The sequence below is a fragment of the Drosophila eugracilis genome, unplaced genomic scaffold (assembly GCF_018153835.1).
Source record: "Drosophila eugracilis isolate 14026-0451.02 unplaced genomic scaffold, ASM1815383v1 contig_2154, whole genome shotgun sequence".
Taxonomy (NCBI): domain Eukaryota; kingdom Metazoa; phylum Arthropoda; class Insecta; order Diptera; family Drosophilidae; genus Drosophila; species Drosophila eugracilis.
In genome coordinates, this window is record NW_024573038.1 from 2876351 (window position 1) to 2903040 (window position 26690).

The 26690-nt window shown below is 37.5% G+C and overlaps 8 protein-coding genes across 8 annotated transcripts; 3 read left to right on the forward strand and 5 right to left on the reverse strand.

The window, feature by feature from the left end:
• Positions 1-129: 129 nt before the first annotated feature.
• LOC108108407 (prolyl 4-hydroxylase subunit alpha-1) lies at positions 130-2095 on the reverse strand. Its single transcript, XM_017216459.1, has 7 exons — positions 1965-2095; positions 1573-1875; positions 1317-1513; positions 626-1257; positions 513-566; positions 275-440; positions 130-212 (listed from the first exon to the last, which is right to left on the reverse strand). Exons 1-7 carry the CDS (start codon positions 2081-2083, stop codon positions 130-132), a joined length of 1554 nt encoding a protein of 517 aa, XP_017071948.1. The 5' UTR covers positions 2084-2095.
• Positions 2096-2647: 552 nt separating this feature from the next.
• Positions 2648-4682, reverse strand: LOC108108408 (prolyl 4-hydroxylase subunit alpha-2). The gene is made up of 7 exons (XM_017216460.1): positions 4471-4682; positions 4271-4416; positions 4010-4160; positions 3757-3953; positions 3061-3704; positions 2836-3001; positions 2648-2784 (listed from the first exon to the last, which is right to left on the reverse strand). Exons 1-7 carry the CDS (start codon positions 4680-4682, stop codon positions 2702-2704), a joined length of 1599 nt encoding a protein of 532 aa, XP_017071949.1. The 3' UTR covers positions 2648-2701.
• A 310-nt stretch (positions 4683-4992) lies between these two features.
• On the reverse strand, positions 4993-6706 carry LOC108108409 (prolyl 4-hydroxylase subunit alpha-1; the record flags this gene model as incomplete). Its single annotated transcript, XM_017216461.1, has 6 exons — positions 6498-6706; positions 6291-6442; positions 5971-6121; positions 5723-5913; positions 5172-5674; positions 4993-5109 (listed from the first exon to the last, which is right to left on the reverse strand). Coding segments are annotated over exons 1-6 (1323 nt in total), but the record flags the coding sequence as incomplete, so codon positions are not given.
• A 76-nt stretch (positions 6707-6782) lies between these two features.
• Positions 6783-8679, reverse strand: LOC108108410 (prolyl 4-hydroxylase subunit alpha-2). Its single transcript, XM_017216463.1, has 6 exons — positions 8456-8679; positions 8101-8403; positions 7865-8031; positions 7168-7796; positions 6943-7108; positions 6783-6885 (listed from the first exon to the last, which is right to left on the reverse strand). The coding sequence occupies exons 1-6, from the start codon at positions 8677-8679 to the stop codon at positions 6794-6796; spliced, it is 1581 nt and encodes a 526-aa protein (XP_017071952.1). The 3' UTR covers positions 6783-6793.
• Positions 8680-8720: 41 nt separating this feature from the next.
• Positions 8721-10683, reverse strand: LOC108108487 (prolyl 4-hydroxylase subunit alpha-1). Its single transcript, XM_017216541.2, has 8 exons — positions 10499-10683; positions 10144-10449; positions 9889-10088; positions 9719-9834; positions 9247-9669; positions 9153-9191; positions 8918-9083; positions 8721-8866 (listed from the first exon to the last, which is right to left on the reverse strand). The coding sequence occupies exons 1-8, from the start codon at positions 10681-10683 to the stop codon at positions 8787-8789; spliced, it is 1515 nt and encodes a 504-aa protein (XP_017072030.1). The 3' UTR covers positions 8721-8786.
• Positions 10684-11952: 1269 nt separating this feature from the next.
• LOC108108411 (prolyl 4-hydroxylase subunit alpha-2-like) lies at positions 11953-13359 on the forward strand. Its single transcript, XM_041818361.1, has 5 exons — positions 11953-12035; positions 12130-12373; positions 12557-12955; positions 13007-13172; positions 13223-13359. The coding sequence occupies exons 1-5, from the start codon at positions 11953-11955 to the stop codon at positions 13357-13359; spliced, it is 1029 nt and encodes a 342-aa protein (XP_041674295.1).
• Positions 13360-14543: 1184 nt separating this feature from the next.
• On the forward strand, positions 14544-16260 carry LOC108108412 (prolyl 4-hydroxylase subunit alpha-1-like). Its single transcript, XM_017216465.1, has 6 exons — positions 14544-14749; positions 14804-15094; positions 15149-15348; positions 15403-15974; positions 16035-16182; positions 16238-16260. The coding sequence occupies exons 1-6, from the start codon at positions 14544-14546 to the stop codon at positions 16258-16260; spliced, it is 1440 nt and encodes a 479-aa protein (XP_017071954.1).
• A 5048-nt stretch (positions 16261-21308) lies between these two features.
• Positions 21309-22818, forward strand: LOC108108444 (protein terminus). The gene has a single exon (XM_017216498.2). It carries the CDS (start codon positions 21377-21379, stop codon positions 22658-22660), a length of 1284 nt encoding a protein of 427 aa, XP_017071987.1. The 5' UTR covers positions 21309-21376; the 3' UTR covers positions 22661-22818.
• The last annotated feature ends 3872 nt before the right edge of the window (positions 22819-26690 follow it).

The following is a 26690-nucleotide window of genomic DNA, read 5'->3' on the forward strand; positions in this document are numbered from 1 at the left end:
AAGTTAGTGGCACTTGCAATTTTTATGGCAAACAATGAAAGGGACACTAGATTGAAGGAGCAATGTGCGCCAACGAGAGATTTGCCTCTCGGGCGGAGATTATTTATTTACATATCCTACTAATGAAAGTTAAATAGCATTTTCCATTCGGATATTAGAAGAACAAGGTTTTTTAAATACTTGCTGGCGTTCATGGATCCATTTGGATATGGCTGTAAGTAAAAAAACTAGTAATTATATGGGATTCTTACATATACTTGTGTAGGTTAGTTACTCCATCTGGAACCCATTACGACTGGACAAACGGAGTGCTCTGTCAGAGGATCAGGTTGCCCAGCATGATCCAAGTTAAACCAGATCAAGGCATTACCCTTTTTGGGTTCTACGGATATCTTCAGTTTTGTAAAAACTGTAGTTCCACCCAGAGGAACATCAGTGGCCTGGATGATAGTAAGAAATTATTGGAGTTAATTTTAATTTGTTACCTCAACATAAGTATAACGAATAATTACGTAGAGCAACGCTGTAGCTATTCGATCACCTCCCAGGTCAGCAAAAAAGTCTGGCTACAAAAATGAAAATACATGTACATTTTATATATTCAGCTAATATAGAAACCACTCACAGGTCTTTTGGCCAGCTCAACGTAGTCAACATGTTTACCGAAATGACCACCTAGACCGTAATTAGTCAAGTACAGACCCATATTTCCGTGCATTTCCAAACCACTCATATCTGCTATTCGTCGATTGATGCTAAGGGTAAAAGAAGCTGTTGTTCCCTGAAAGGTAATCATTTTTACCACTCGATCCTGGGGTTTTGGTTTTCCTTCTTTGTCAAAGTCAACATAGGTCCATCCATCAGTCATGGTGGCATTAAATATGGCTATGTCTCTCATTGACTTGAATTCCTTTTCATAGAGCACTTCATGGTAAAGCACTATCAATGGTTGCATGTTCAGAAACTCCAGTTTAAGTGGTGCTATTTTAAGGAATGCCGACGTGTCCTTATTATAGCGACATACTAGTTCTGGCGAGGATTTCCTCTGCCATTCACCACGGCAACCTCGTTTAAGCTTAGATGGTTTGCGCTTTGATTGAGCGGCTACATCTTGGAAGATCTTCTCCTCTCCGGTTAGGTATTCATCAATTAAGTTTTTAACGTTGTCGTAGTTGTCCTTATGTACGACCTCTTTGGCCAAAATATTCCATTCAGACATTGCTAAGGGAGTGGGTTTTCCTTTATCCAAGGTTATGGCTACAATTTGATAGTGTGGCTATTAATCCACATATTTCATAAATCTTAAGTAAACTTACATTCTTTAAGCAAGGCTTTGGCATATTTTTTGTAAACCATTTTCCTTTTTAACCCCAGTACTTTTTTGTAAAGTTCGCCTTGGGGTAAAGTGTGAAGTCTTAACGCCATGCGGTACCAATGAGTTGAACCGGAGTATTTTGTTTGATTATAATGGAAATCAGCTAAGGCAACACAATCCGGAGCAGTGAAACTGGAGCTATTAGGAAATGGTTTTGTTTTCTTAATAAAGTAACATATTATTGGTATTCGACCTACTTAAATTGTCTTCCTAATAGGATGCCCTTGGTTAAGTCCGCTGCATGCTGATCGTAAAATTCTTCAATTCGCGTAATGCCCTTCAGGGCAACCTTAAGGTCATCATCACTAGGCGCAGACTTCAAGTGCACTTCCATTTCTTTGGTTTTCTTGGTAGCTATAGCCAACTTTATGTATCTCACCCATTTGGGCCAATCCTGATTAAGGCGCCTCAGTAAAGGAAAAGCATTTAAAGGATTCGCCATATATTCCTCCTTCTGGTCCAGCGTGGTCAGCGTTTCTCTTTTCAACGAATCTTGAAATCTACAGGTATCGGGAGTATTTGAGGTAATAAATTATCTTATCTTGGCACAACTTTAACTGTATTATAAATCGGATTCATTAAAACTTACAATTTGATCGTATCTAACTTTGACTGCATTTCCTGAACGTACACGTCCAGGTTTGCCTTTAAAGACTCTTCTATATCAAGTAGTTTTACCATGCTCATCACAGAAGTACTGTATATCATTTTTTCCTCTGAACTTTCTGTTTTACCAATGCAAAGAATAAGTCGAACCGAAAAAAATAAAAGGATGAACTGAAATATGAACCACTTCATCTTAGATTATGTGCACTACTGCAAAGACTTTCCGATTTATTAATAATGTTAAAGCCAAAACATCATGGCGTATTAGTAATGCTTGTTTTATTTGTGTTACAAATTAATAACAAATACTGAGCTATATCTCTGTAATGGTGTTTTTTCAACGATTTCACTTATATGTTCCAACTTATATGTTCCAACTTTATCAGATGATCCTCTTCATCTGCTGTAGACTATATTGAATATTATCACTAAGTCGAGCCAGTCATGCTTATCCGTTTGTTTATATGTCCTAAGATACAAGGAACTATAAATGGTGGAAAGTTGGGATTAAGTTTTAAGAGATTTCTGCGCACAAACGAAGAAGTTTGACTTATTTTTACTAATTACCCATCTTTACTTGGGAATTAAAGTAATGCGGTGACTTAGTTTGTTAACAACATATATATTTGAATTATATATTAAGCATAATTATTTAAAATTAGTGAACTTAGCAAGGGGCACTTGACTTCTTTGTTGAACGGAGTAAAGACTCCAAAGGTTTTAGACTTCGCTTTTAGTTTTTGAATATGACTTGCATGGCATGATAAACATTTGGGGGAAAAAATGGACCCATTTCGTAAGAGCTGAGAAATACAGATTCTTAAAATTAGGAAAACTCATAAGAAAAAACCTACTCCATCTATCTCCGTTGATAACAGGACACACAGAATGTTGACTTCTTTGATCAGGCCTTCCGTCGTCTAACAAATTGAACCAGTACAAGCTGCTGCCTTTCCGTGGGAAAACAGTGATATTTATTTTTGGAAAAACAGTTGCTCCACCTTGCTGCACGTTGCTAGCCTGTAAAAATAAATTATTAAAACCTAGTCATAGTTAAGAAAGCTTTAACTAAAGCTCACATAAAAAAGAACTGTGGATAATCGGTCTCCCAACTCAATAACATCTGGAGCTTCATAGTCGTCTGAGGTGAAGTCGAAGTGGGGATTGAAGTATGTACCCACGCCATAGTTAACGACCTGAATCTCATCAGTTTTGGAGAAATTGAATCCTGTCATATCAATAATCCGCTGATTGATACGCTCTCGCATTAAAGATTTATCATGCCAGAAGGCAAATTGACCCACAGACTCCCTGATTTCGGTGCCATTTTTTTCGGTTGCATAGGCATTGATCATGTTCACTGATTGGCTTTTAAGACCCTCAATCTCTGAATCGTACAAAACTTCGTGGTACATTGCAATGTATGGATCCAAATTGATTTCTTCAAATTTCAGAGGTGCCAATCGCAGAAAGGGTGTCGTGTCGAATTTGTACCTGCACACAAGATTTGTTTTTCGGCGATATAGTCCTTGGCATCCGATTTCAAAATTGGTAGGACTCCAATTCGTCAAATATAACTCTTTTTCCACTTCAACATCATTGGCAGGATCATTCAGATTGGACATTATGTCATCCAATTCCTCTTTGCTGGCTTCTGCAAAAGAGCTCTCCGCAGCAATCGATGCTTCATCGCTAGATGTAGCGGGATCTGATGTACTAGTGCCTGAAATGTAACATGTTTTGAGTTATCGACTGGATTATTATTTTTGCATTACCATATATGAATAGTGCTTTGATGAATTGGCGATGAAGGTATTCGGATGGGTTGCCCAAAACCTCATTCAATAATTTATCTGAATATTTCTGTTCGTGTTTACAAGCAATTCGATACCATTTGGCAGCTGCTTGATAGTCGCGTTGCTCGAACATGAAATGTCCCATGGCTATTAGGTCGCGATAGGTCAATTGGATACTGCAGAAAGTTTTTAGCCTTAAATTCGACATTTCTATAATAGAGCGTATGTTTACTTGTGCTGCTGGCCCTGTAGAATACCCTGTGCCAAATCATCGATTTTTAAGTCGTATATCCTTTCGATTCGGTGAATTCCACGCATTGCCGAAATTAAGTCCACTCTGTGTGGCACCTTTTTAACAATATCGTCCAGTATACTTAAATTCCCTGTTTAAATTAGACATTCCAATTAATATTTTGAAGATAAATTGGGTTTTCAATGGGCAGGTAAAGTAAATGATACACATATAATATAAAAACGAAAGTTCAGCACTCGCCATTTTTGATAGACTTCCTGAAATAGGCGTGCCATTTTGGCAAATCTTCGTGGGTGCGCCTTAAAAGTGAAAAAGCGTTTAACGGATTGGAAATATACTCCACTCTTTCTTTCTGGCTTTCAACTGTATAAACTGAAGACAAGTACCTAAAACTGATGCGGGTACAACAACGACAAAGTAACATATTTTGATATCATTACTTTTGAAGGAAATGGGTTTCTTCTTCAAGTTGTCCTATGTAATTTATAAGGCAATCGGTGAATTCTTCTTCCACTTCCATCAGTCTTAAAAGACCCACATTTGATGAGCTGTACTTTACATTGCTTTCATTATTCAATTTATCCTCGGCTCTTCCGAAAAATCTTTGCCCACAGAGGAACTGAATTGCTAGTAAACTTAGATAATGTTTCATTTTTACTAAAAGCAAATCATGAGTAAAGAAAAGTTTTAATTCTTTTCTAAACTAAATTGATTTTTTAAGGTTTAATTGATTGGGGACGTTGGTATTTTTTAGTATATTTTAAACTTATTGCTGTTAACTTTACATTAAAAGAAATCGATTCCCTCCAGTTTTGGTCTACAAAACTGGTTCACCATTTTGGTAAGAACTAAAAGTAAAATAAACGATAAATAAAATAAACATAATAAACAAGAAATCTGTTTTTGCAGGTACCTCTTTTGAATCCTTGAAGCACTGGGCATTCGAAATGTTCGATCCGAGACGCTGGACTTCCATTGACGGATCCATCATTCCAAAACAAACAGCTGCCTTTTTGGGGAAAGACAGATATTTTAAACTTCGGAAAGATCGTCGCACCACCTTGCTCCACATTATTAAGCTGTTTTTAAATAGAAAAATATTAATTCATAAATTTGGTTCTCAAACTAGGAGGATTCTTACGAAGAATAGTAATACCCCCATTCGGTAATTCTCCTTGTAATTGTAGGACAAATTTTCGTAAGCCCCTTCAAGTGGAAAACTAGATCCTGATATGTCGCTGATGCGTTTTTTGATAGCTTCTGTCTCCCATGCAGTAAAGTTATCCGATTGCTGCTTTAGCTTTTCGATCTCTTTGTCATAAAGAACTTCGTGATATATTACAATGCGTGGATCCAGGTTTACAACTTCCTGTTTAAGAGGTGCCAATCTTAAGAAATCAGACGAGGTGAAATCGTAACTGCAAACTAGCTTTTTCCTTGTGGAAAACTGCCCACGACATCCCAATTCGTAGTCTGTTGGAGCTGTCTTATTCAGGTTCATTTCCCAAACTATTTGTTCGTCACTTTGGCTTAGTAATTCGGTTATGAGAGATTTTACATCTGCCAGTCTGGCTTTATTCAGGGCTATGAGGGATATCTTCGTAGCTTCTGTGATAGTCAGCGAAGGATTCGACTTTATCATGCCTAAAGGTAAAATATAAAGTATTGATAAAACTCGTACATAAAGCTTACCAAATATTATCATTGATTTTGCGTACTGCATATACAATTTATCCTTCGGATCTCCCAGAATATCATTGATATCATTTACTTCGGGATTCTTTTTTATGGCCGCGCGAAACCACATTGACGCTCGCTTGTAGTCTTCATTTTTCAATTTGTGTTCACCCAAAACGACACAATCTCTTATGGAAAGTGTAATGCTGTAAAGTAATGCTATTACGATTTTGATTTTTTTTTTAAGATTGTGTCTTAATAACTTGTGTTCTTTATTATGCAGACGACCTCTTGCTAAATCGGTAGCTTCTAAGTCGTAAGTCTTTTCTAGTTGATCCATTTTTTCCAGGGAGTACTCCAAGTCCTTTTCATCCGGGGCTTTAGATAGTATTTCTTCTAAGGCATATAGTTCCTCTGTGTAAAATGATTTATTATTTATTTAATTTTTTTATCAAGATAAAGTTTTTTGACGGGAAGTAACTACTGTAAACAAATTCACATCTTATGATTTATACCTTACCAGCTTTACAGCTTCTATGGGTCCATATATTATATATTATAATTATATGAATGAATTAAGTACCTAGTCCCACAATCTGCTGCGAGTAGTTGTGCCATTTGGGCATGTCTTGATGTGTCCTTCTTACCAGACTGAAGGCATTTAATGGATTACTGACGTATTTTTCACGATCCTCTAAGCTTTCATTGACCTTGTAATAAACTGAGTCGATATATCTGTGAGGACATACTTGATATTAAAGATTATATCTTTTGAAGAACCATTCCTTACGCTTGCAGATTCTTAACCTTCTCGGCCAGTTTATTTGTGTATACCCTTATGTTCTCTATGAAGTCTTGCTCCATTTCGAGAAGCTTAAGGAGTCCTGTGATTGAAGAGCTATATAGATCGTTGCTGTGTTTGTGAACATTCTTTGTAGTATCGCCAGTAATTTGCCTGCATAAAAGTAAGAATATAAGCGTACTCCTAAAGCTTGCCATTTTGACTGACTAGAACATGGCAGGTAGTTAAGAACCTAATAAGCATTACTAAAAAATTTGTTATACTTGTAAAAAAAAATAATTTTATTAAACGCTAATTAAAGGAGCTTTAGGGAGCAGCCTGGGGCTGCAGGGTTTTACAAATATTTGTGGTTCATAGTGTATCCACTTGGTAATAGCTGAAATGGGATTATCATTACCTCGGGTTCTTTATAATATGTTTCCACGGTACTCACTCCATCGAGAACCGACTATAACAGGACAAACAGAATGCAAGGTTCGCGGATCTGGCGACGAATCATCGAAATCATTGAACCAAAATAGTGCGTTGCCCTTTATGGGCTCCACTGCCACTTTAACGTCTGGGAAGACTGTTTGTCCACCTTGTAGAACTTCTCCAGCCTGTCGATAAAATAAAAAAGTTTAGTTTAGCACTTTTGGGAAATATATTGAACTTATACATAAAATATAAGGCTTGCTATTCGGTCTCCCAGAGTATTGTTGGCATCCACTAATCTTAAACGCTCTTCAAAATAATCGTAATGAGGCTTAAAGTAGCCACCAACTCCAAAATTGGCCAATTGTAAGGCGGGGAACTCATCCAATTTAAAGCCCGTCATGTCAGCTATGCGTTGATTTATTCGATCCCTGAATGGGGAATCTTCCGTTATCCAATAGATTCGGGAAACGATTTCCTTTGGGTCTTCCCAATCACTCAACCCATTGTACATTTCCTTAATCTCTCCTTTCATTTCCTCGATTTCCCTGTCCGTTAACACTTCATGGAACAATACAATGTATGGGTCCCGGCTTATCTCTTCAACTTTTATGGGAGCCAGTTTTAAGAAAGCGTTTGTAGTCGAGTTGTAACGGCAGATAAGATTGTTCTTTTTGGGAAATCCACCTCGACATCCAATTTGATGGGATGTTGGAGATGTTTCCGGGCTTTCGGTACCATAGAAACTATCCCATTGTTTTAGCTTTAAGCTGATGAAGTTTTCTAAATCTATTGGTTTGGCTTCACGGAACTGACGGCTTACTAATTTATGAACGGTTTCATTACTCAATGATTTGTTCAATAAATTCAAGCCTGAAAAGTTTTTAAGGAATATATTTTTTTAATATTTATCCAATATTAAATTTAATAATATTTCTTACTGCGAGTGGCTATAGATGTGGCAAAGGCTTTTAATTCCAAAATAATAATATCCTGACTTGAATTATTTTTCATATATACTTGAAACCATAAAAACGATCGATGAATATCCCCGAATTCAAAATTATGATGAGCCAATGCCAAACAGTCCCTTATTGAAAGTTTATAGCTAATTTTAAAAAATCAAAGTATAAATATCAATAGTTTCCTTAAATAAAAAATATTGTTTTGGGCCTACTTGTATTGTTTGTTGTGGAGAAGTCCTTTTGCCATATCTTTCGGTTGGAGACCATAAGTCGTCTCTATGCGGTGCATTGACTTTAGAGATTCGTTCATGTCGAAGGGTTCAGGAGCCTTAGTCAGGATATTCTGCATCGCATCAAGTTCTACAAGACCAACTGGTTTCTGTGTATAGTTTTGCAATTTGGGCCAATCTTGGTTTAGTCTTCTGATCAGTCCAAAAGCATTTAACGGATCGGAAACAAATTTCTCTCTCTCGTTGTGAGTCCTATGACTGGGGCGCTTCAAGGCATCTAAGTAACTGAAATATTTTGTGGGATATAAGATTTGGTTTTGATGAAAGTACTACTCACATGTTTAGGCTGTCAACTTTCTCCTGCAAGACATTGGTATAGATCGTAAAGTTCTCCATAAATTCTTGCTCCAATTGCAAGAGCTTAACTAGTTCCACTACTGAGGAGCTGTAATAATCCTTATCATATAACAGTCTTAATTCATCCTTATCTTTATTTGTATCTAAAGACAAATTGTAGTGGACTAGGATAAGCACAAAAATGAGTCTAGAAACATTCAGCATTGCTTAAAAGGTGCGAAAAGATTGAAATAAGAAATAGCGTGTGATAAGCGGAAGCTATTAAAAAGATTTATTTAACGCTTAGAATTTCATGCTTTACGTAATGGCACTTATATGTTAAACTTTTTTAGTTCTTTTTTGCATGGCGTTGAAAACATATGAGGCCTTTCGTGTAGCCATTTGACAAGGGCTGAAAATATTAAAATTATTAAATTATATATTTAAATGGATTGTAACTTACTCCATTTAGAGCCCACTACAACCGGACATGACAAGTGCCAGAGATCTTCGTTAGGCTGCATCTCATTGTTCAGGTTTTTCCAAACTACTGCGCTGCCCTTTTGAGGCCTAATTGTAAGATTCAAATTATTGAAAACGATGGCTCCACCTAGAGCTACATCACTTATCTAAAATTTTTGGACAAAGATGCAAAAACTCATACATTATTAAAAATGATATAGTTTTCTTATACTTACAAAAAACGTTATGCTTGTAAGGCGATCGCCGAGTTCTGCCTGAAAGATTATACAAATTTGATTACTAATTCCTTTGCTTAGCCTTCCAACTTACTGTTTGATCTGGAAAATTTATGTTGTCGGTATGATAGTCTCTGAATCCACAAATTCCATAACTGTTTACCAGAAAATCAGTATCTTCTTTCACATCCTCTCCAGTCATGTCCATAATCCGTCGATTTAGTGGACTTTGGTAGTCCTCATGAAAGTTAGCCAACTTTATGTTATAGTCATCGCGATTAATGTATCGTGGAGTGGCCTTCAGAGAAGGAAGGGAAATATTCTTGATCCTCGAGATCTCTCCGTCGTAGATTACATCATGATAGATAACAATTTCGGGTTCCACACTCAGGACCTCGACTTTGAGGGGAGCAATTCTTAGGAAATCTGATGTTCCTCTTTCATAGTGACAGCTAAAATATTTTCTGATCGCCCATTGTGCTTGGCAGCCACTACGGTCGACCCATGAGCCTATGTACTAACTTGGGATGCATGAGATTAGATTTAAGTAAATTTACAACCCTTACCTTGCGATTTTCATCACCTAGTTTACTCATTTCATAGACTTTTCTCTGAAGTATCCACAGCTTAGGATCTAAATCAGACACGTTTCGAAGAATTTTTAGTGCCTCTTTGTAGGAACCTTTTCGAAGGTAAGTATAATAAATGAATCTTAAAGGCAACTAACTAAACCTACCTTTGAGTACCAAAGCTGAAGTGTAATTTTCGTATAAATCCGAAAGCTTAAAGTCAAACACTTCCCTGTAGACTTGTCCATCTCGATCTTCGTCGTAGGTAGCTATGGCAGTTTGATGCCAATTTAGAGCAACCCTTTCGATATTAAAATTCATAAACGCATTGGCCAAGACCAGGCAATTCAGTGGAGTCAAAGTGGTACTAGGAAGTTAAATTCGTCATTAGTATAAGAAGTAGTATGAATAGATGTACCCACTTGTATTTGTGGCCCATGAATAATCCTTTGGCTATGTCAACTGGCTGTATATTATAGAAGCGTTCTAGTAAGAGCATTCCACCGATGGCATCGTTAAGATCCTTATCAGTTGGCTTTCCTTCTTCTAAACCTTTTTGAATAGCCTGAATGTGGTCCAGACCAACACGTTCTGACATCGAAAACTCCATTTGAGTCCAATCTTCATGGAGTCGTCGAATAAGGGAAAATCCGTTGAGTGGGTGGGCAACGAACTCTTCTGGATTTTTCCGAGAAATTTCACGCTTTGATTGTACATCTTGTAGGAAGCTATGAGGATAAATGAGTAAAAGAAAATATGTGTTCTCACTGCCCGCACCTCTCTATTTTAAGAATTTTGCTTTTTAGGGCTTTTGCAAAGTTTGTTAGCTCGCCGATGAGAAAGCCTTCCATATCCACCAGCCCCTTCATTCCAGTTATAGACATGGCGGGGTCAGTCGTTTGTCCATAAAAACCCATTGGAAGACTTAGTAAAGTTAAGCTGAGTGAGAAAATTAAAAACATGTTTCTTTCTATTGGCAGCAAACCAAATAACTATCGAAGTATTATATTTACATATGAAAGTAACTCTTAAATTGTGCATCAGGGCGTATATAATGCATTTGTCAGGGAAACTGTATTTCCAATTGGGCTCAAAACACCCTAACATTTTGAATTTGTTTAGTGAAATATTTAAGTTCTACAATCCTATTTAGAACCAGGACAAGATGCTATGTTATTTATAACTAAATGGCAAAAATAAATTCGACTATTTTAATATAAATAATTTTTAAAAAAGATGAGTTATACGTCTTTGTGGTGCAGATATTTTAAATATAGAGATTGAAGACATCTCTTGATAGACTAATTCATCTTCCTTGCAGAAAATGTTAAAAGTATTTATGTTAACACGATTAATAAGTAATTTATAAGTGGGGATACATCTTGGGTGGTTATAGGACCACCCTAATTTCTCATATGCAGCATCAGCCTTTAGGGGATGGGTTCCTGGTTTCTGGTTTCCATTGGTTCCCGGTATGGCGTGGGACTACAACGGAAGAACAATTAAAATTCTCTTGGGACAGTAAATATAACTTTTTTTAAGACTACATTTATCCTAATGAAAAATTATAAGATTGCATCTAGTCTTTTCTAAAAGGTTTAATAAATAATTTCATTTGAGATACTCATTTAGCAGATCTACCGGTTGTACACCGTTACAAATCTAGAATTTTTTCTTAAGAAAAGTTTAATTTTACATTAATTTATTTAAATAATAATACCGTAGAGCATAACTAATGCCTTTAGACAACGTTTCTATTGGTTTTTATTTCCTTGGATTTAGTTTAAAATTTGTACCGTCATGTCCCAGACTTGCGTTTATATATTTTTATTAGCTTTAATTGGTTTAAGCACTGAGGAACCATCAGAATCATCAGTAAAATCACATGGATATGCAATAGCGCAGGCTCACATGTTGCCGTTGCTGATACTGAAAGAAAAAGCTGCAATAAACCTGAGGAACTATGCTTTGGTATTAACTAGGCGATTGTCAAAACTCAACTTGTAAGAAATATCTAGCTTTTTATAAGATTTATATAAATATAAATACAATAATATTAAAGGTTTATTAATCAACTGGAGGATCATCTCGAGTACAAAACAGAGTGGAGTCCTTTGGCCCCTTTTAAGCAAACTCGTCTTTTGTATTTCGACTGGAAAAAGGTGTTAATTTTTCTGAAGGATACACATGGTTTCGAGGAAATGGCCAATTTACAAAGTTTGCGTCATAGGATGCCTACGAAAACCGATTACAATGAAGCTCTATATGGGATGTATCGCCTGCAGACAACCTACAGATTAGATCCGGTTGAAATGTCAGATGGTTTTTTGAGAGGGAGACAATACAGGTGGGTGTGATCAGTTTATAAGTATTATAACTATTGAAATAATTATTTATTCCTTTTATAGATGCAAGAAACTTAATGCTTTAGATTGCCTTATGATAGGTTCTATTCATTACCTGGATGAAAACTTCCAGGGAGCCGAACGTTGGTTCCAGTTGGCTCTTAAAAAGTACTATACTGATTCAAATTCGAAGCAGTTTGATATCTTTGGATACTCAAAAGATTTTATTTTGAAACTGCTAATGAAGGCGGCTAAAAGTTCTGGTCGATACAAAACTGCTTTGGAATATGCCGAGAAGGGCCTGCATGTTAGCCCAAGCACCATTTTTTGGAACGAACAGATTTCCAGGCTCAAAAACTTGAGTTTGTTACCCGAGGTACTCAGACCGGAAAAACCTAATAAATATTTATTTAAGCCAGCCTGCCGGATGGAATATCCCCCAAAGAAATACCTGCGATGTCATCTTTTACTCTCCTCGTCTTTTCTTCAGTTGGCACCTATAAAAAGTGAAGAGTTAAACCTGGATCCACCTATAAATATGTATCACAACCTAATCCATGATGAGGAGATCGAAATGCTTAAGACTTTATCTAATCCACACTTGAAGCGCAGCCAGTTTTACACATCTTCAGATGAGGTAATTGAAGACTTCTCCAATCTTCGTACGTGCAAAACCGTGCGATTAAAGGATGATGTGCATTATGGCTTATTGAAGAATTTGAACCAACGTGTAACTGATGCCACGGGCTTAAGTGTAAAAGAGTCTGAGGATCTGCAGATTAGTAACTATGGCATTGGTGGGCATTTATATGAGCATGAGGACTCTTCGCAATCAACTGAGGCGGATTTTTGGACCTCCGGCAACCGCATTATTACGGCCTTGTACTATGTAAGAGCTGCTGAAAAATGCGTTATTATGTTTTAACTATTTCTTTTTCAGTTAAGTGAAGTGGAGCAGGGCGGCGAAACTGTTTTTCCATTTCTAGATCTACGTGTTCGCACACAAAAGGGATCCTTGTTGGTATGGTACAATTTGCTATCAAATGGAACCAGCGATTGGCGAGTGACACATGTATCTTGCCCAATTATCAAGGGCGATAAGTGGAGTAAGGTCTTAGGACTATCAAAAAGTATATTTCATCTGAATGTTTTTCAGTTGCCACCAAATGGCTCAGGGGAAATCCGCAAATGTTTATTCGACCTTGCCCCGTGAAGATGAAACTACAGCCCGAATATTGCGATAAGACTTATATGAGAAAGTTTTTTAAGGAAACTGAAGAACATTATCAATAAAGCTTTAAAGACAAGAATAAACGCTCTAGTCGAGTGCCGCGACTATAAGATACCCGTTACGGTCTTATCAAATTTTAAAATAATCACGTTGATAAAAGAAAACTTTACAAGCGCCACCTTTTTTCAGAAAAAGACATGCTTAATATCTGATAATGACGTCACGTAATTACGTAATGTTACGATTTTTTTGGTTATTCGATAGATATTGACAAAAAAATGTATAGAAGGTAAAACGAAAACAGAAATGGTAATATTTTTCCGCGGGCGTAGCTCCGCTTTATCCTAACTTTATAGTTTCAGAGAACTAAAATAAATAAGTAATTGGACCTTCTCACAAATATTCTTAATCCATCATTTGGCTACCAGAAAAACTTATTAGCCACGTGAGAGTATTCTTTCAGGGAAATAAGGCTTCAGACTATTCGATAGTCTAAAATAATCGATGGTGCTGACCGGGGCTCTTCTCTGCAACAAACTGATAGCACCATCGCTAACTTTCAGTTCCAAAGCAATCTGTCGAAGCTAAGGAATTAGGGTCCCACGTAGGCAGGATCAGTGTCCAGATGTCAGGCCTTCTTCATAACCTTTTTTGAGCCTTCAAGAGGCCAAGAAGGTGGTCAAACAATGAGAAGTGGAACAGGGCCCCAGAGATAAGCTCATGACTTGGTCCTCAAGCTTTTCCATCATTATCTTCTAGATCAAAGTGATTACATTTTATGGCTGTGGGGCCACGCGCCTAGGTCCTGCTTGGTTATATGCATCTTTACCCATGGGCCCAAGCCTGGTAATGGAACTCATGGCTGACATGAAAATCCGCGAGACATTGGACCTTATACTTTAAACGCAGATCATATCAAGCGCCTTGGCTGTATTACGTACAGAGGTTGATAGGCCTGTCATGTGCCCTAAACAATGCCTAGGAATTTAATGGAGTTCTAAGATTAGTATCTAAAACCGGATGAAGACTGGCCTCACAAGACGACCACATGTTCGAATGGATTGGTCAGGAACAGGACTTCGAATTCCATATCGAAATCGAATAGCGATGTGCTAAGAACTATTGCACGCCTTCACAAATTGTTTCAAAACATACCATGAAGCATTGCGAATGAAGCTTTTTTTTAGTAAATTGAAAGGGTTTTATTTTTTTGAAATTATTACTACAGTTCAAACCAGTTACTGCCATGGCTAGAACGCTGTTTTTTTTCATAGTTTTAACTGTTGGTGTTGGTATGCAAGTAAAAGGCCAAGATGTATCTACACCCAAGTCTTATGACTTTGCAATATCCTCAGAATCCCAATTGTCATTGCTGAAGTTGAAAGAAACACATGTCTACAATCTTCATAGCTATAACAAAATATTAAAGATGCATTTGAAAAAAATTAAGCTGTAAGTATAATACAGAAATTAAGTTTAAAAATCTATTTCCTTTTTAAATTATAGAGCCATTAGGTATTCAGAAAATCTGTTAAAATCCTCGACGCTGTTTCAGTATAATTTGTTCTTTGGATTTAAAGTTTTGAGACACATTTATAAGGCTTGGCCCTTGTACTTAACATTATTAACTAAAGAACTGGGCACCAAAGAGACTTCGGCTTTTCAGGACTTGTTAGAACAGCAACCAACGTCTGTTGATTTTGAGGAATCATTGGGTGCTATTCATAGGCTACAGACCGTATATGATCTAGACTCATATGCCATGGCAGAAGGCATTTTGGCTGGCAAAAATTACAAGTAAGAGATAAATCGAACATGTATTTATAAATTCATTATTGAAATTACATTTAGTATCAAGAATTGGGGTGTTGATGAGTGTTTAATACTCGGTCTAATGTATCAATACATAAAAAACTACAACCAATCGGAGAACTGGTTTCAGTTGGCTCTCTACTATTACGAGGATCATCCCAATCCAGAGGAGCTCGAAATCAAGATTTGGAAGTACACAAACTTGTTGGAACTTCTGGTGGAGGCCAACAAGGGACTTGGTGAGCGTTGTTAATATAGTGTTTATGAAAGAAAATTTATGTTTTTAATCATAGGCCGCTATTTGGAAGCTAAAAAATATGCAAATGAGTTACTTACGCTTTTTCCCAATCAGACTTATATGTTAAAGCAACTTCCAAAGCTGAAATATCTGCATGAGAATCCGATCAAACTCAAAAAACCAAAAAAAGAGTATAAGCTCCAAAAAGCTATATGCTCCAAGCGTTACCGGAGAAAATCTGGAAATCTATTATGTCGTTATGTAAATTGGACGCCATTCCTGCAATTGGCACCCCTGAAAATGGAGGAGCTATCAATAGAAACCCATATAAGCATCGTTCATGACTTTATTGGCCAAAAGGATATAGAAATATTAAAGAACGTGTCGAGACCAAAACTTCAACGACACGAAAACTTATCTTGGAATTGCAGTTGTAAAATTGGAAATCTATCTAGCTCTTCACATGATATTGTTGCTAAAATTAATAGACTGATCTTAGATGTCACAGGATTTCCAATGAAAGGCAATGAAAAGCTAGAAGTCATAAATTATGGATTGGCTGGAAACTACAATCTCGATGACACTGCCAAATCCAAGCACCAGAACCATGCTAATGCTTTGATATTTGTAAGTATATCTTTTGTTTATTTAAACATTTAATTTAATGATTCCCCTAAAATATTCCAGCTGAGCAATGTTGAGAGGGGCGGAGAAATAGTCTTTCCCTCTCGCCATTTAAAAGTGAGAGCTCGAAAAGGATCTATGCTCGTTTGGGAAAATGTCAAAGGAAGAGTTATCTATCATCAGTGCCCTATCTTAAAGGGAAACATGTGGGGTAAGTTCTTGCGACTTATTTAGTATGTCATAAATACATTTTTATCTTTTTTTAGTGGCTAACAAAGTGCTCAACTGAACATTTTATATTCTAATTTATGTACCTTTGTAGTACCCGTTTATTTAAATTTCAATAATTGTACTTTTTTCGATTTATTGCAACAAAAAGTAAACTTCTTCAGACGAATAAATATTCTTACGTGTTTGTGCCTAGAAGGTGTTTGATGTTATTGATTTAACAACATAATGAACATCATTTTGTACCCTGTATTTGTCTCATTTTCATATACTTTTTTAAGCATTATCAAGCTCTTTATTTGTTTTTTATGTGATTTTATCTTGATTGCCTTTCGGGTGATATATTTCTAGAGCAAACATGTGCCGCTGCCCTTCTTGTAAAAAACTTTTAATGTGTCTGCCATAAACAATTCGAATGGCTCGAGTGCCATACATGTTCGACTGAATTATAATGACTTGACACTTAAACCATAAAAATGGCAAATTTACACTTGTGTGTTGTTGTGCGGGTCGGGAGTGTGTGTGTCCAATGGATATATGGGATTTATACAACCTCGGTGTCTGTCTGAGTTTTTGGAACTGACTCTGATTTGGAATCGGTGTCGGATTCTTGGGCCACAGATGGCTGGGTTTGTCTTTGTCTTTGTCTGCCTCGGTTTTCGTTGCAATCAATTCCTCTTGAATAAACAAATCACTTAGGAGTCCTGTCTGAGCCGTGATGAGCTGAAGTATGACTGCCAGACCATGAGAAATGAAATGTACAAGCATGTGATAATCGTATGCGGATTAAAATGATTTTGGCAAACAATCTTTGGCATTATAAAGCAATTTATGCTAATAACAATCATTTGTGAAGTCGTCAATTTGGCATTGGGGTGATGCTTTGTTTTTCGCGATATGTACGAGCTTATATCCCTCCTCCCAGACGTTTCCTTTATATACGCTGTAATGCCAGACTTAATCATAGCTAAGGCCTGGCAAAAATTAATTTTCATCTCTGGCTTTTGATTGCCACGAATGTTTTTTGCTCTGCAGCCTTTGGATTTTAGTTTTGAAATGTTCATTCATGGGGGTATTAAAATGTGCCCACTCGTATGAATGCCATACTATATTCCATTCATCGATTTGCATCACTGCTCGCAATCTGAATTCATGAAAATGGAGCTGAAGGAATCCGATGGTTGGATGGACTTATTGTCCATTTGGCTTTTGTGAAAACCGAGAAATCCTCTGGTTTTTTAGCCACGAACTGGTGTACTAAAATTGACAAGAAAGGTTGTTAATATTTGGAATGTGTAAAATGTGTATAAATCTTTAAGTAAGATTGCTGAAAAATTGGATTAAGTGAAAAAACAGGAAAATAAGCTTATTAAATCGCTTACTTTGAATCAATGAAATCGAAATCAATAAGCTCAGAGCTTGTTCATTGAGAAAGCACTGATTGAGACACAGAACCGTGCACAATTGTCATGACATCTCGTATACCCCCTGGCAATCCAGACATAATAACCATTTTGAAGTCGAACATTTCAAGGTTAGGCACTGCCAAGTCGCGATTGGTGCCAAACCTTATCTAGACAACTTGTCAGTCGGTGATTCTATTCGCATTCGATTCACTCTACCAGCCGTCCATTGTTCTACTGCTGTCAGGCAGAAGGTCCTGAAAGATTGGGTCCTGGCATCTTGCTTAAGTGATAATTCTTATACTAAAGCAGCAGCTCCCTTTGCTCGGTGAGAGATTTCTTGTATCAACACTGAGGTATACGATACAGTAACAGATTTTTTCTTTGAATCAAATCCAGGTTTAGTGTTTGGTATATAATATATGCAATAGACAAACATGATTTTTTAGAAGAAATGTATAGAATTTTTCTTATACGTCACGAAGTTAATGTTTTTTCTTAAAAATTTCCCAACTAAGAAACATTTTCCAAGTGTACATCGCCTTAAATATCCCAATGCGTGCGGTAAGCATTTATTGTGAAGGAAAACTGTTTTCATTGTATGTAACAATTGATTTCGATTTCGACTGGCTCTGCCTTCGTTCTTTGAATGGCAACTGAGTTACGGGAATGTGCAAATGGAAATAGAATGGAAACACTCGTCACATCGTCTGGGAGTTGCCTCTACTCCTCTTGCCACATCCGAAGTCTGCATTTTGTGAGGCGCTTCATTTACTTTATGTCTTTTGTCTGCTCTTTATGTGTACATGGCTACAATTTGAATGAGCTGGAGCTGCTTTGCTGTTTTTTTTTGGGTGAGCTGCATTTTTATGGTTCTCCATCAAATGTTTCTGACTGTTCTATTATTTATTGTATGGCTACTTGATGAACATTTTGCCGAAAACGTTTTATGGGCTCATGTCTTCCGAGTTAGGCCTCCTTTCGCCTTCCTCCAACCAACAACTTCTAACTTGACTATCAATCATTCTTTCCTGCACTTCGAATAATAACTGGATTAAAAGCTAAGAAATTACTTGGAATTACTCTTATTTAAGTACTTAACAATGAATATATCCCACTTAACTTAACATCTTAAGATGTATGTATTTTTTAAATAAATAAGTTTTAAAAGAAACGAAAATCATAAAACCATTTCAAGCTTTCACTTCTCTGGAGGGAGTATTTTATTTCCCAGTGCCACAATGGGAAATACCCATTTAATAACTTTCGCCGACATTTATAGAGTGTCTACAATTTTGTAAATGGCCCCCAGACCCGAAACAAATCCACTTGTCACAACCTGTTGGTTCATCGTTTATTGTACACTGGCTGCTCAAAATGGCGGAACTAATGTGCCGCCGCATTTGAATTATTATTACAACGCTTCGGGATTAGGGCGTGACGGCTATAATGAGTTCCACACACAAAAAATGGCCAGTCGTAAATTGCACACGATTTATAAAGCGTCGGCGATTTTGACGAGGGACGACATGTCATTTCGCTGTGTAATTTATAACCGAAACATAACCGAGAAAAGGAAAAATCGATTTGCGATATGCGATTTGACAGTCTCGACACTTTGAGAAATGGCTTTAAACTTAAAGCTTCCAAGGTCCTGGATGGCCGCTCATTTTCTGCACTTGCTGTCCTTGCGATTGCCGTCTGGACAATCAAAACAATGTCCAATGTCTAGCCGTAACTCGGATTGGGTGGTTTTTATGAGTTGAATATGCCTCTGAAAGTTCACAAGTTGGGGCATAAGGTTTTCTACGGCTCTGATACAAATTATAAGCAATATTACTTCCTTTTATAAGGTTTAAAATCGATTTGGTATTGATGTCATTTTAAGGTTTTTAATAATGGGCTGAGAAAAACACTAATAAAAGCCAAATAAATATTTTAAGGTTTAAAGGTCGGAAATAAACAAAAATTCAATCAAAATGGTATAAATAACAACAACTTCGACCCAAAAAATGGATATAGGATTAAAAAAGGTAGTATAAAGTTCCATGATTGGCAATCATTTTTACATTGATCTGAATTTCTAGCAACAAAATAATTTAAATAACACACTTTCCTGGCCGTTTGGGAAAGAAAATTGAGAAAATGTTAGTATAATTTTTCATAATATGAAGAGTCAAAGAGTAAAAACACCTTTAAAATTTGTTAGCATTTATCGAATTTCCTTAAAAAAAAAGGCGTTATTCGGCTTTTAATACAACTAATTTTATAGTACGAGTATAAATAAATCTTAGATATTACAAATGGTTATATGCCAAGTCTTAACTTCTGTGGGTGAAGGATTTAAAAACTTTTAAATAAACTTCACCTTCTCAATATCTATGTCAATATATTGTGCAAATTTATGTTTTTTCAAAGACAATTTAATTGTTAAGCTTTGGCACCTCCTCACTAAATTATGGATTACTCTTAAAGCGCATTCCTTGACTTCTTCTTCTTCTTGTTGGTCCTCTGGATCCCTGTTGAATTTTTAATGGGCTGGCATTCCTAGGATGCTTGTTTTGTGCCTCGTTGGTTACCCAATCGACATTGGTCGTCGTCCTGGTGTACTTCCAGTCCAATTTGCCGGCTCCCTCGTCTGCCATTGTGCCATGTGTACACACGCGCCGCTCTAATAATCCAATTTCCACGTGTTGACTTACGTGTTGTGACACTTGAGTTTGTCCCCAAGAGAAGTGCGTTCTGATGCTGCCCTGACTATTAAATAATTTTTGCCTCACTCTTTATTCTTTTCCATTTCATTCATGATCGCCCTTATATAAATTTTAAAGTTTTTATTTTTTTTATTTCGGATTTACTGCTTTAGAACTTATCAGGAATTTCATTAAAAGTTTATATTCGAGGTAATTGGTCTTTATTAATTACATCATACCTTTTATGACCCTTTAAGTCAGTATAAAGCAATCGTAGTATACAATGCCATACAAATGTAATTGATAAAGTAAAGTTATATTGTGAAATTGTGTTTAAAAGTGCAACAATATGTAAAGATTATTTCAGAACCGCAGACTCCAGAGGAGAAATATTGCTCTTTTTTTTACATTTCCATCTAAGTTTCTCATTTTTTCTTTTCTTTATTTGGCTTTTTTCCACGCGAATAAAACCGAAATAATTGGCTTGCGGTGAGTCGTGTGGGAACTTAATGGATAGCGTTTTTTCTCCACTTTGCTTTCTTATGCATTCTGCATTTCTGTGGAAACATTGAAAAATTGGTCACACACTATTGTTAATACCTCTTCGCCACTAAAGCTGTTAGAAATACTGTAAATTTTATAATTTATTCGGAATTTGTTTTGAGTATATTTCCTTAATTCCTTCTGTTTAATAACCAAACTATCTCATACGACAAGCATTTCAGTTTATAGCAACTCATTGCCTAGAAAATAAGGATTGAGCGAAAGTCCCGCATTCTCCTTAGCTTATTTAATTTTATGATTACGCAGGTGTTGCTGGTCCGGTTATTTAGCACACCTTAAGATTCCCAAAATAGATCATGGATTAGGTAAAAGGGATTACCATATGCAGATGTTATCCCACATAAATAAATACCTGCAACAGGTAAGGGCATCGACTACCTGTTACCCTCTACACTCCGGTTGTATATAAGGCAGACTGGTCAAGAGGATAGTAACAATCAGCAATTGAATCTTGTCCTAGACACATCTCAGTATTTCTGAAACAACTGTCGAGAACCAGCACTTTCGTACTACAATCATGTTCGACGAGCCAATCTCAAGCTTTGTGTTCACCAACGAGGAGACGACCCAGACCTTCCACCACCAGTGGTTTGCCCAGGGCCAGTTGCACGAGTGTGCCACCTGCTACAGTTCAATCGACGCAGATGAGCCGCCTTCCCAGCATTGGCTGCGTGGGGGAGAAGCTTCCCAGGGACTGCAGCTCACCAAGCAGCAACAAGCTGTCCTGGACATCATCGAAGCTCGCCAGATTGAAACCTTCTTCTTCTGCGACGAGAGCTCCAAAGACAAGGTCGACCACTTTATGGGTGAGACCTGTGCTAGGGGTATCCCTGAATTGCTCCGCTGGATGTTCCAGAACAACACCGTGGCCGTGGAGTTTAATCTGGCCTGTTACGTGAATGCGATGGACCAGGTGTTGATCTTCCAGAGTGGTTCACTGAAGGTGGATCACCACTACGACGTTGACGAGTCTGTGGGCGTGGTATATGAGATGCTGATGCAGAGAATCGAGAACTACTTGAACTGCAGCAGTGAGTATGGGATGGCCGAGTGCAGCATAACCAGGGTGAAGGTCCAGATCAAGAGGATTCGGGTGGACGCTGAGAGTCAGCCTGCGGAATCAGCTTTCTTCGCCCTGCCCCTACAGCTGAAACAGGAGGAGGGTCTAGCCACCACAACCAGTCCTTCAACCAGCGAATCTGAGTTGGCCAGCCTGCGCTCCGCCTACCTGAAGCACTTCCGCGAATGCAATGGATACTTCCCGCCCAACATGAGGGTCAATCTCTACGGACTGCAACAGTGCAAAACCACCAAGGAGCTGTATGTGGTGCCCTACCACATCAGCGAAACCCTCCAGCAGCTGCCCAACAAGAACTTCCTCATCCTGAACAACATCATGGGACAGTTCCAGCGTCTCCACGAGCTCTCCACGCCCGTCAAGTCCATCGAGAGGGACCACACCAGCTCACCCCTGAAGGACCTTCACTGCCGGAGGTGCCGCACCCAGTTTTCGAGGAGCAGCAAGCTGCACATCCACCAGAAGTTGCGCTGCGGCCAGGACTTCTCAGTGGACAGCATGCACGCGGACATAGTCGAGATCTATGAACAGTGCCTGCCCATATCAAGGAACGTCTTTCAGCACGCTTGCTACGGTATCACCAAGCCCAAGACCGTGATGCGGAAGGGTCAGTTTGTGCCCATCGAGTGCGACTGGCGCAGCGAGAGCTCCGTGAAGGTGCAACACGGCCCCTGTGTGGTCATTAGCAACGCCCAACACAGTAGTCCCTGTAAATTTTATTAAATAAAAAATAATTATTAAGCACCAAGTCAATTCTTTTTTTAACTGTGGTGGAAAAGCTTTTCAAAATGAATTACAGCTACTTTATGTACTAAAATCAATTTTATAAATATACCCCTTGTTGCAAAGATAGTGGTCACCCAAATTTATGTAAACTGTACTACTCACATCCGTTTCTCTCAGTATAACCGCAATAAAGTGTACTCGATAAGAATTAAAACGTTCTAGACTATTCTAGTGTAATGATAGGGGCTCACCAAAGTTTTATGGGCTTCTTGGGAGCTAGCGAATACAATCAGAATCAGTTCTTGGGAAACTTCAGTCCGCAGTTGTGCTACGATTTTAAAATGTTTAAGTTTGGATTTTATTTCTTGATTGCTATTGTCATATTCAATCTACACGGAAATGCAAAATCACAGATTAATACACCTTCACCGTGTAAACTGATGGATGCCCCAAATCAGTGCGGTGCATTCTGCCTTGCTGCTCTCCGTCCACTCTTCTGATTTCCATACAGGAATCACTCTCGAATCTTCCAAAAGTCCCACCAAATTTCAAGCGGATCGGCTCGGGGATTTCCATACAGGAATCACTCTCGAGTCTTCCAAAAGTCCCACCAAAGTTCGAGCGGATCGGCTCGGGGCTCTTTCTTATCGAACATAATAAAAAGGAAAATTGGAGTACTGCTCAAAATGTATGTCGAGAGTTTGGAGGACTTTTAGCGAACATTCAACGAGAGGTGGACTTTGATGCCATAGCTTTCGAACTCAAGGAAGGGTTTGAATACTGGCTGGGTATCAAATATGTCCCAGAGAAGAAACTTTACTTCTCTTTCCCGTCAAGAGTTCAAGTTTCACTACTCAGACCAGGACTTCCCAGCATCTTGTCAGAAACTCAAAACTGTGTAGCCATTTTAAATGGCTTTATGATAAGCAAGGAGTGCGATAGTAAATACCATTTCATTTGCCGAAAAGAAATTGATTAATGATTGAGAAGATAAACTTTTTGTTTTTTATTTATTACTTTTGTAATTCAACGGGCAAATGCCATAAATGAAATAAATAAATAAATAAATGAAGAATGCCTATAGTTTTGATCATCAGATAGATACTATTAATTCTTCTGAGGGATATTTAAACTAATAAACTGCATATGACTAGATGTATTTATACCCGTTACTCGTAGAGTAAAAGGGTATACTAGATTCGTTGAAAAGTATGTAACAGATAGAAGGAAGCTTTTGCGACCCTATAAAGTATATATATTCTTGATCAGGATCAATAGCGAAGTCGATTGAGCCATGTCCGTCTGTCCGTCCGTCCGTCCGTATGAACGCTGAGATCTCAGGAACTATAGCAGATACAAAGTTGAGATTAAGCATGAAGATTCTTGAGGTCCCGGGACAGCGCAAGTTTATTACAGCATCCTGACACGCCCACTCTAACGCCCACAAATCGCAAAAAACTAAAATTGCTGAAATCTCAGGAACTATTGCAGTTAGAAAGTTGAAATTCAAAAATTATAATCTTTAATTGGCAGCGCATCTTATAGTGGTACTACTATCCGGCCACACCCACCCATACGCCCACAAGGCTCAAAAGACGGTTTTCGGATTTTCTAGAAAAGCTGATATCTCGGTAACTATAAAAGATAGAAAGTTCGGATTCATCATGTGGGTTTTTATTATGCTCCCAATGCGAATTGTTTTTTTTCGATCAAGCCACGCCCACTCTAACGCCCACAAAACCTGAACAACCAAAAATGCAAAAATCTCAAAAACTATAAGAGCTACATAATTTTGTTTAAGATCACGTATTTAGGATATGCCTTTGCAACTTTCCACGAAGTTGCATCCGGCCACGCCTACTCTGACGCCCACAAACCGCGGAAAACTGTGGCGTCTATAATATTATTATGAATGCCTTCGTTTGACCTTGTATAACTTATTTTTGTTAATATCTATCGATTTACCAAAGATTTTTCAAATCGGAACATTATTTCGCTATTTATGAAGAAATTAAGGTTATAAGGCCTCACATGGGCAGTGACGTCACTATAAGCATACTCAACATACTTCCTCTGAAAATAGTTGGCGCCTTGTGAATTTCCACTAGCAAAATAATATTTTAAAATTTTGTAAAACAGTAACGGGTATCTTATGGTCGCGGCACTCGACTATAGCGTTTCCTCTTGTTTTTTAATGGATACGACTGCATATCTCTCCGATTTTATATCGTTTTTGTTTTATTAATTTTGTACGCCTACTGTTGATATTCTCGCTAACTATAAGCGTAAAAGCTTAAAATTTGCAAAGATTACGGTGCCAGTGCACAAGTGCGTAAGCTAAAAATATAGGTGTGATTAAAAAAAATGTTAATTAATATACTGGAGGCAAAAATGGCCCTTTCTCAGTCGAAAAAGAAGAAGTTCTTTTGCGATTGCTTTGAAAGGGACCAACTTTTTGATCAACTTCATTTTTTCTATGCACATAGTAAATTTAAAGAAGAATAAAGAACAACGAATTTGCTACCCTTAAGGCCTAAGCTTTTCGTTCGCTTTGCTTACAAAGATAATGGAATATAAGAGATAGGCGAGCGAGAGCGGATCGAAAGCTTGGGTAGATCAAAGCTTTAAACTCATCTTTTTCGTTATTAGTTGTTTACAAATGTATATCAAAATAAAAGGTTTTGCCAACACAATTAGGAGTCAATAATTCTGATATTTCCATATATGTAACCTTTTTTATGTAATCTGTATTGGTTTATTTACTTTTTTCATTTTTGTACAATGTGATGTAAAGGTATTTATACCCGTTACTCGTTTTCGACTCTGTAAAATATATATATTCTTGACCAGGATCAATAGCGAAGTCGATTGAGCCATGTCCGTCTGTCCGTCCGTCCGTCCATCCGTCCGTATGAACGCTGAGATCTCAGGAACTACAGCAGATACAAAGTTGAGATTAAGCATGAAGATTCGTGAGGTCTCCGGACAGCGCAAGTTTATTTCAGCTTCCTGCCACGCCCACAAATCGCGAAAAACTAAAATCGCTGAAATCTCGGGAACTATTAGAGTTAGAAAGTTGAAATTCAGTATGTATAAACTTTGGATGCCGGCGCATCTTTTAATTGTACTATTATCTGGCCACACCCATCCATACGCCCACCAAGCTCAAAAGACGGTTTTTCGCATTTTCAAGAAAACCTGATATCTCGGTAACTATAAGTGATAGAAAGTTCGGATTAAGCAAGTAGATTTTTATGATGCCCCAAATGCGAATTGTTTCTTTTCCACCTAGCCACGCCTACAAAACCCGAAAAACCAAAAATGCAAAAATCTCAGGAACTAAAAGATCTAGAAAGTTAGGCTTAGGAATATGTATTTTAGAGATGCCACTGCAACTTCCCACGAGTTTTCATCCGACTATGCCCTTTTTAACAGTCACAAACCGCGGAAGACTGTGGCGTCTATAATAATATTATGAATGCCTTCGTTTTACCTTGTATAACTTATTTCTGTTAATATCTATAGATTTACCAATGATTTTTCAAATCGGAACATTATTTCGCTATTTATGAAGAAATTTAGGTTATAAGGCCTCCCATGGGCAGTGACGTCACTATCAGTTACTCAACATGCTTCCTCCGACAATAGGTGGCGCTTGGGGAATTTCCAGTAGCAAAATGAATATTTTAAAATTGTGTAAAACAGTAACGGGAATCTTATAGTCGCGGTACTCGACTATAGCGTTTCCTCTTGTTTTAATGTTTACTGATTCTTCACTTAATAAATGAATATCAAAAAAACTTTAAAAGTTTGTCTCCTTATTTCAAGTACCGTCAGTTCTTCTCGAAATCATAAAATGATTATAAACGTCTATTAACTGAGAGTATATAGTTATGCTGGTGTAGTAGTGCTTTTTTCTTGGGTTTGGTTAGACACGTACCCTACTACAAATTTTTGGGACGTAAGTCGAACATTCAAAAAATAAATAATACTATTATTGTAAATATAATTATTTCCCTGATATGCG

Coding starts and splice junctions, on each gene's coding strand:
- LOC108108412 (XM_017216465.1), top strand. CDS start 14,544: ATGGCTAGAACGCTGTTTTTTTTCATAGTTTTAACTGTTGGTGTTGGT. Junction 15,349..15,402: donor GGAGGCCAACAAGGGACTTG/GTGAGCGTTGTT, acceptor TTTTAATCATAG/GCCGCTATTTGGAAGCTAAA. Junction 16,183..16,237: donor CTTAAAGGGAAACATGTGGG/GTAAGTTCTTGC, acceptor ATCTTTTTTTAG/TGGCTAACAAAGTGCTCAAC.
- LOC108108408 (XM_017216460.1), bottom strand. CDS start 4,682: ATGAAACATTATCTAAGTTTACTAGCAATTCAGTTCCTCTGTGGGCAA. Junction 3,954..4,009: donor CTACAGGGCCAGCAGCACAA/GTAAACATACGC, acceptor AACTTTCTGCAG/TATCCAATTGACCTATCGCG. Junction 2,785..2,835: donor TATCAACGGAGATAGATGGA/GTAGGTTTTTTC, acceptor TGTATTTCTCAG/CTCTTACGAAATGGGTCCAT.
- LOC108108407 (XM_017216459.1), bottom strand. CDS start 2,083: ATGATATACAGTACTTCTGTGATGAGCATGGTAAAACTACTTGATATA. Junction 1,876..1,964: donor AAGTTAGATACGATCAAATT/GTAAGTTTTAAT, acceptor CGATACCTGTAG/ATTTCAAGATTCGTTGAAAA. Junction 567..625: donor TTGAGCTGGCCAAAAGACCT/GTGAGTGGTTTC, acceptor TCATTTTTGTAG/CCAGACTTTTTTGCTGACCT.
- LOC108108444 (XM_017216498.2), top strand. CDS start 21,377: ATGTTCGACGAGCCAATCTCAAGCTTTGTGTTCACCAACGAGGAGACG.
- LOC108108410 (XM_017216463.1), bottom strand. CDS start 8,679: ATGCTGAATGTTTCTAGACTCATTTTTGTGCTTATCCTAGTCCACTAC. Junction 8,032..8,100: donor CTCCACAACAAACAATACAA/GTAGGCCCAAAA, acceptor TTTTAAAATTAG/CTATAAACTTTCAATAAGGG. Junction 7,797..7,864: donor CACATCTATAGCCACTCGCA/GTAAGAAATATT, acceptor AAAACTTTTCAG/GCTTGAATTTATTGAACAAA.
- LOC108108411 (XM_041818361.1), top strand. CDS start 11,953: ATGCCTACGAAAACCGATTACAATGAAGCTCTATATGGGATGTATCGC. Junction 12,036..12,129: donor AGATTAGATCCGGTTGAAAT/GTCAGATGGTTT, acceptor TTCCTTTTATAG/ATGCAAGAAACTTAATGCTT. Junction 12,374..12,556: donor ATGCCGAGAAGGGCCTGCAT/GTTAGCCCAAGC, acceptor TCTTTTCTTCAG/TTGGCACCTATAAAAAGTGA.
- LOC108108487 (XM_017216541.2), bottom strand. CDS start 10,683: ATGTTTTTAATTTTCTCACTCAGCTTAACTTTACTAAGTCTTCCAATG. Junction 10,450..10,498: donor AAAATTCTTAAAATAGAGAG/GTGCGGGCAGTG, acceptor TTATCCTCATAG/CTTCCTACAAGATGTACAAT. Junction 9,670..9,718: donor TAGGTGATGAAAATCGCAAG/GTAAGGGTTGTA, acceptor ATCCCAAGTTAG/TACATAGGCTCATGGGTCGA.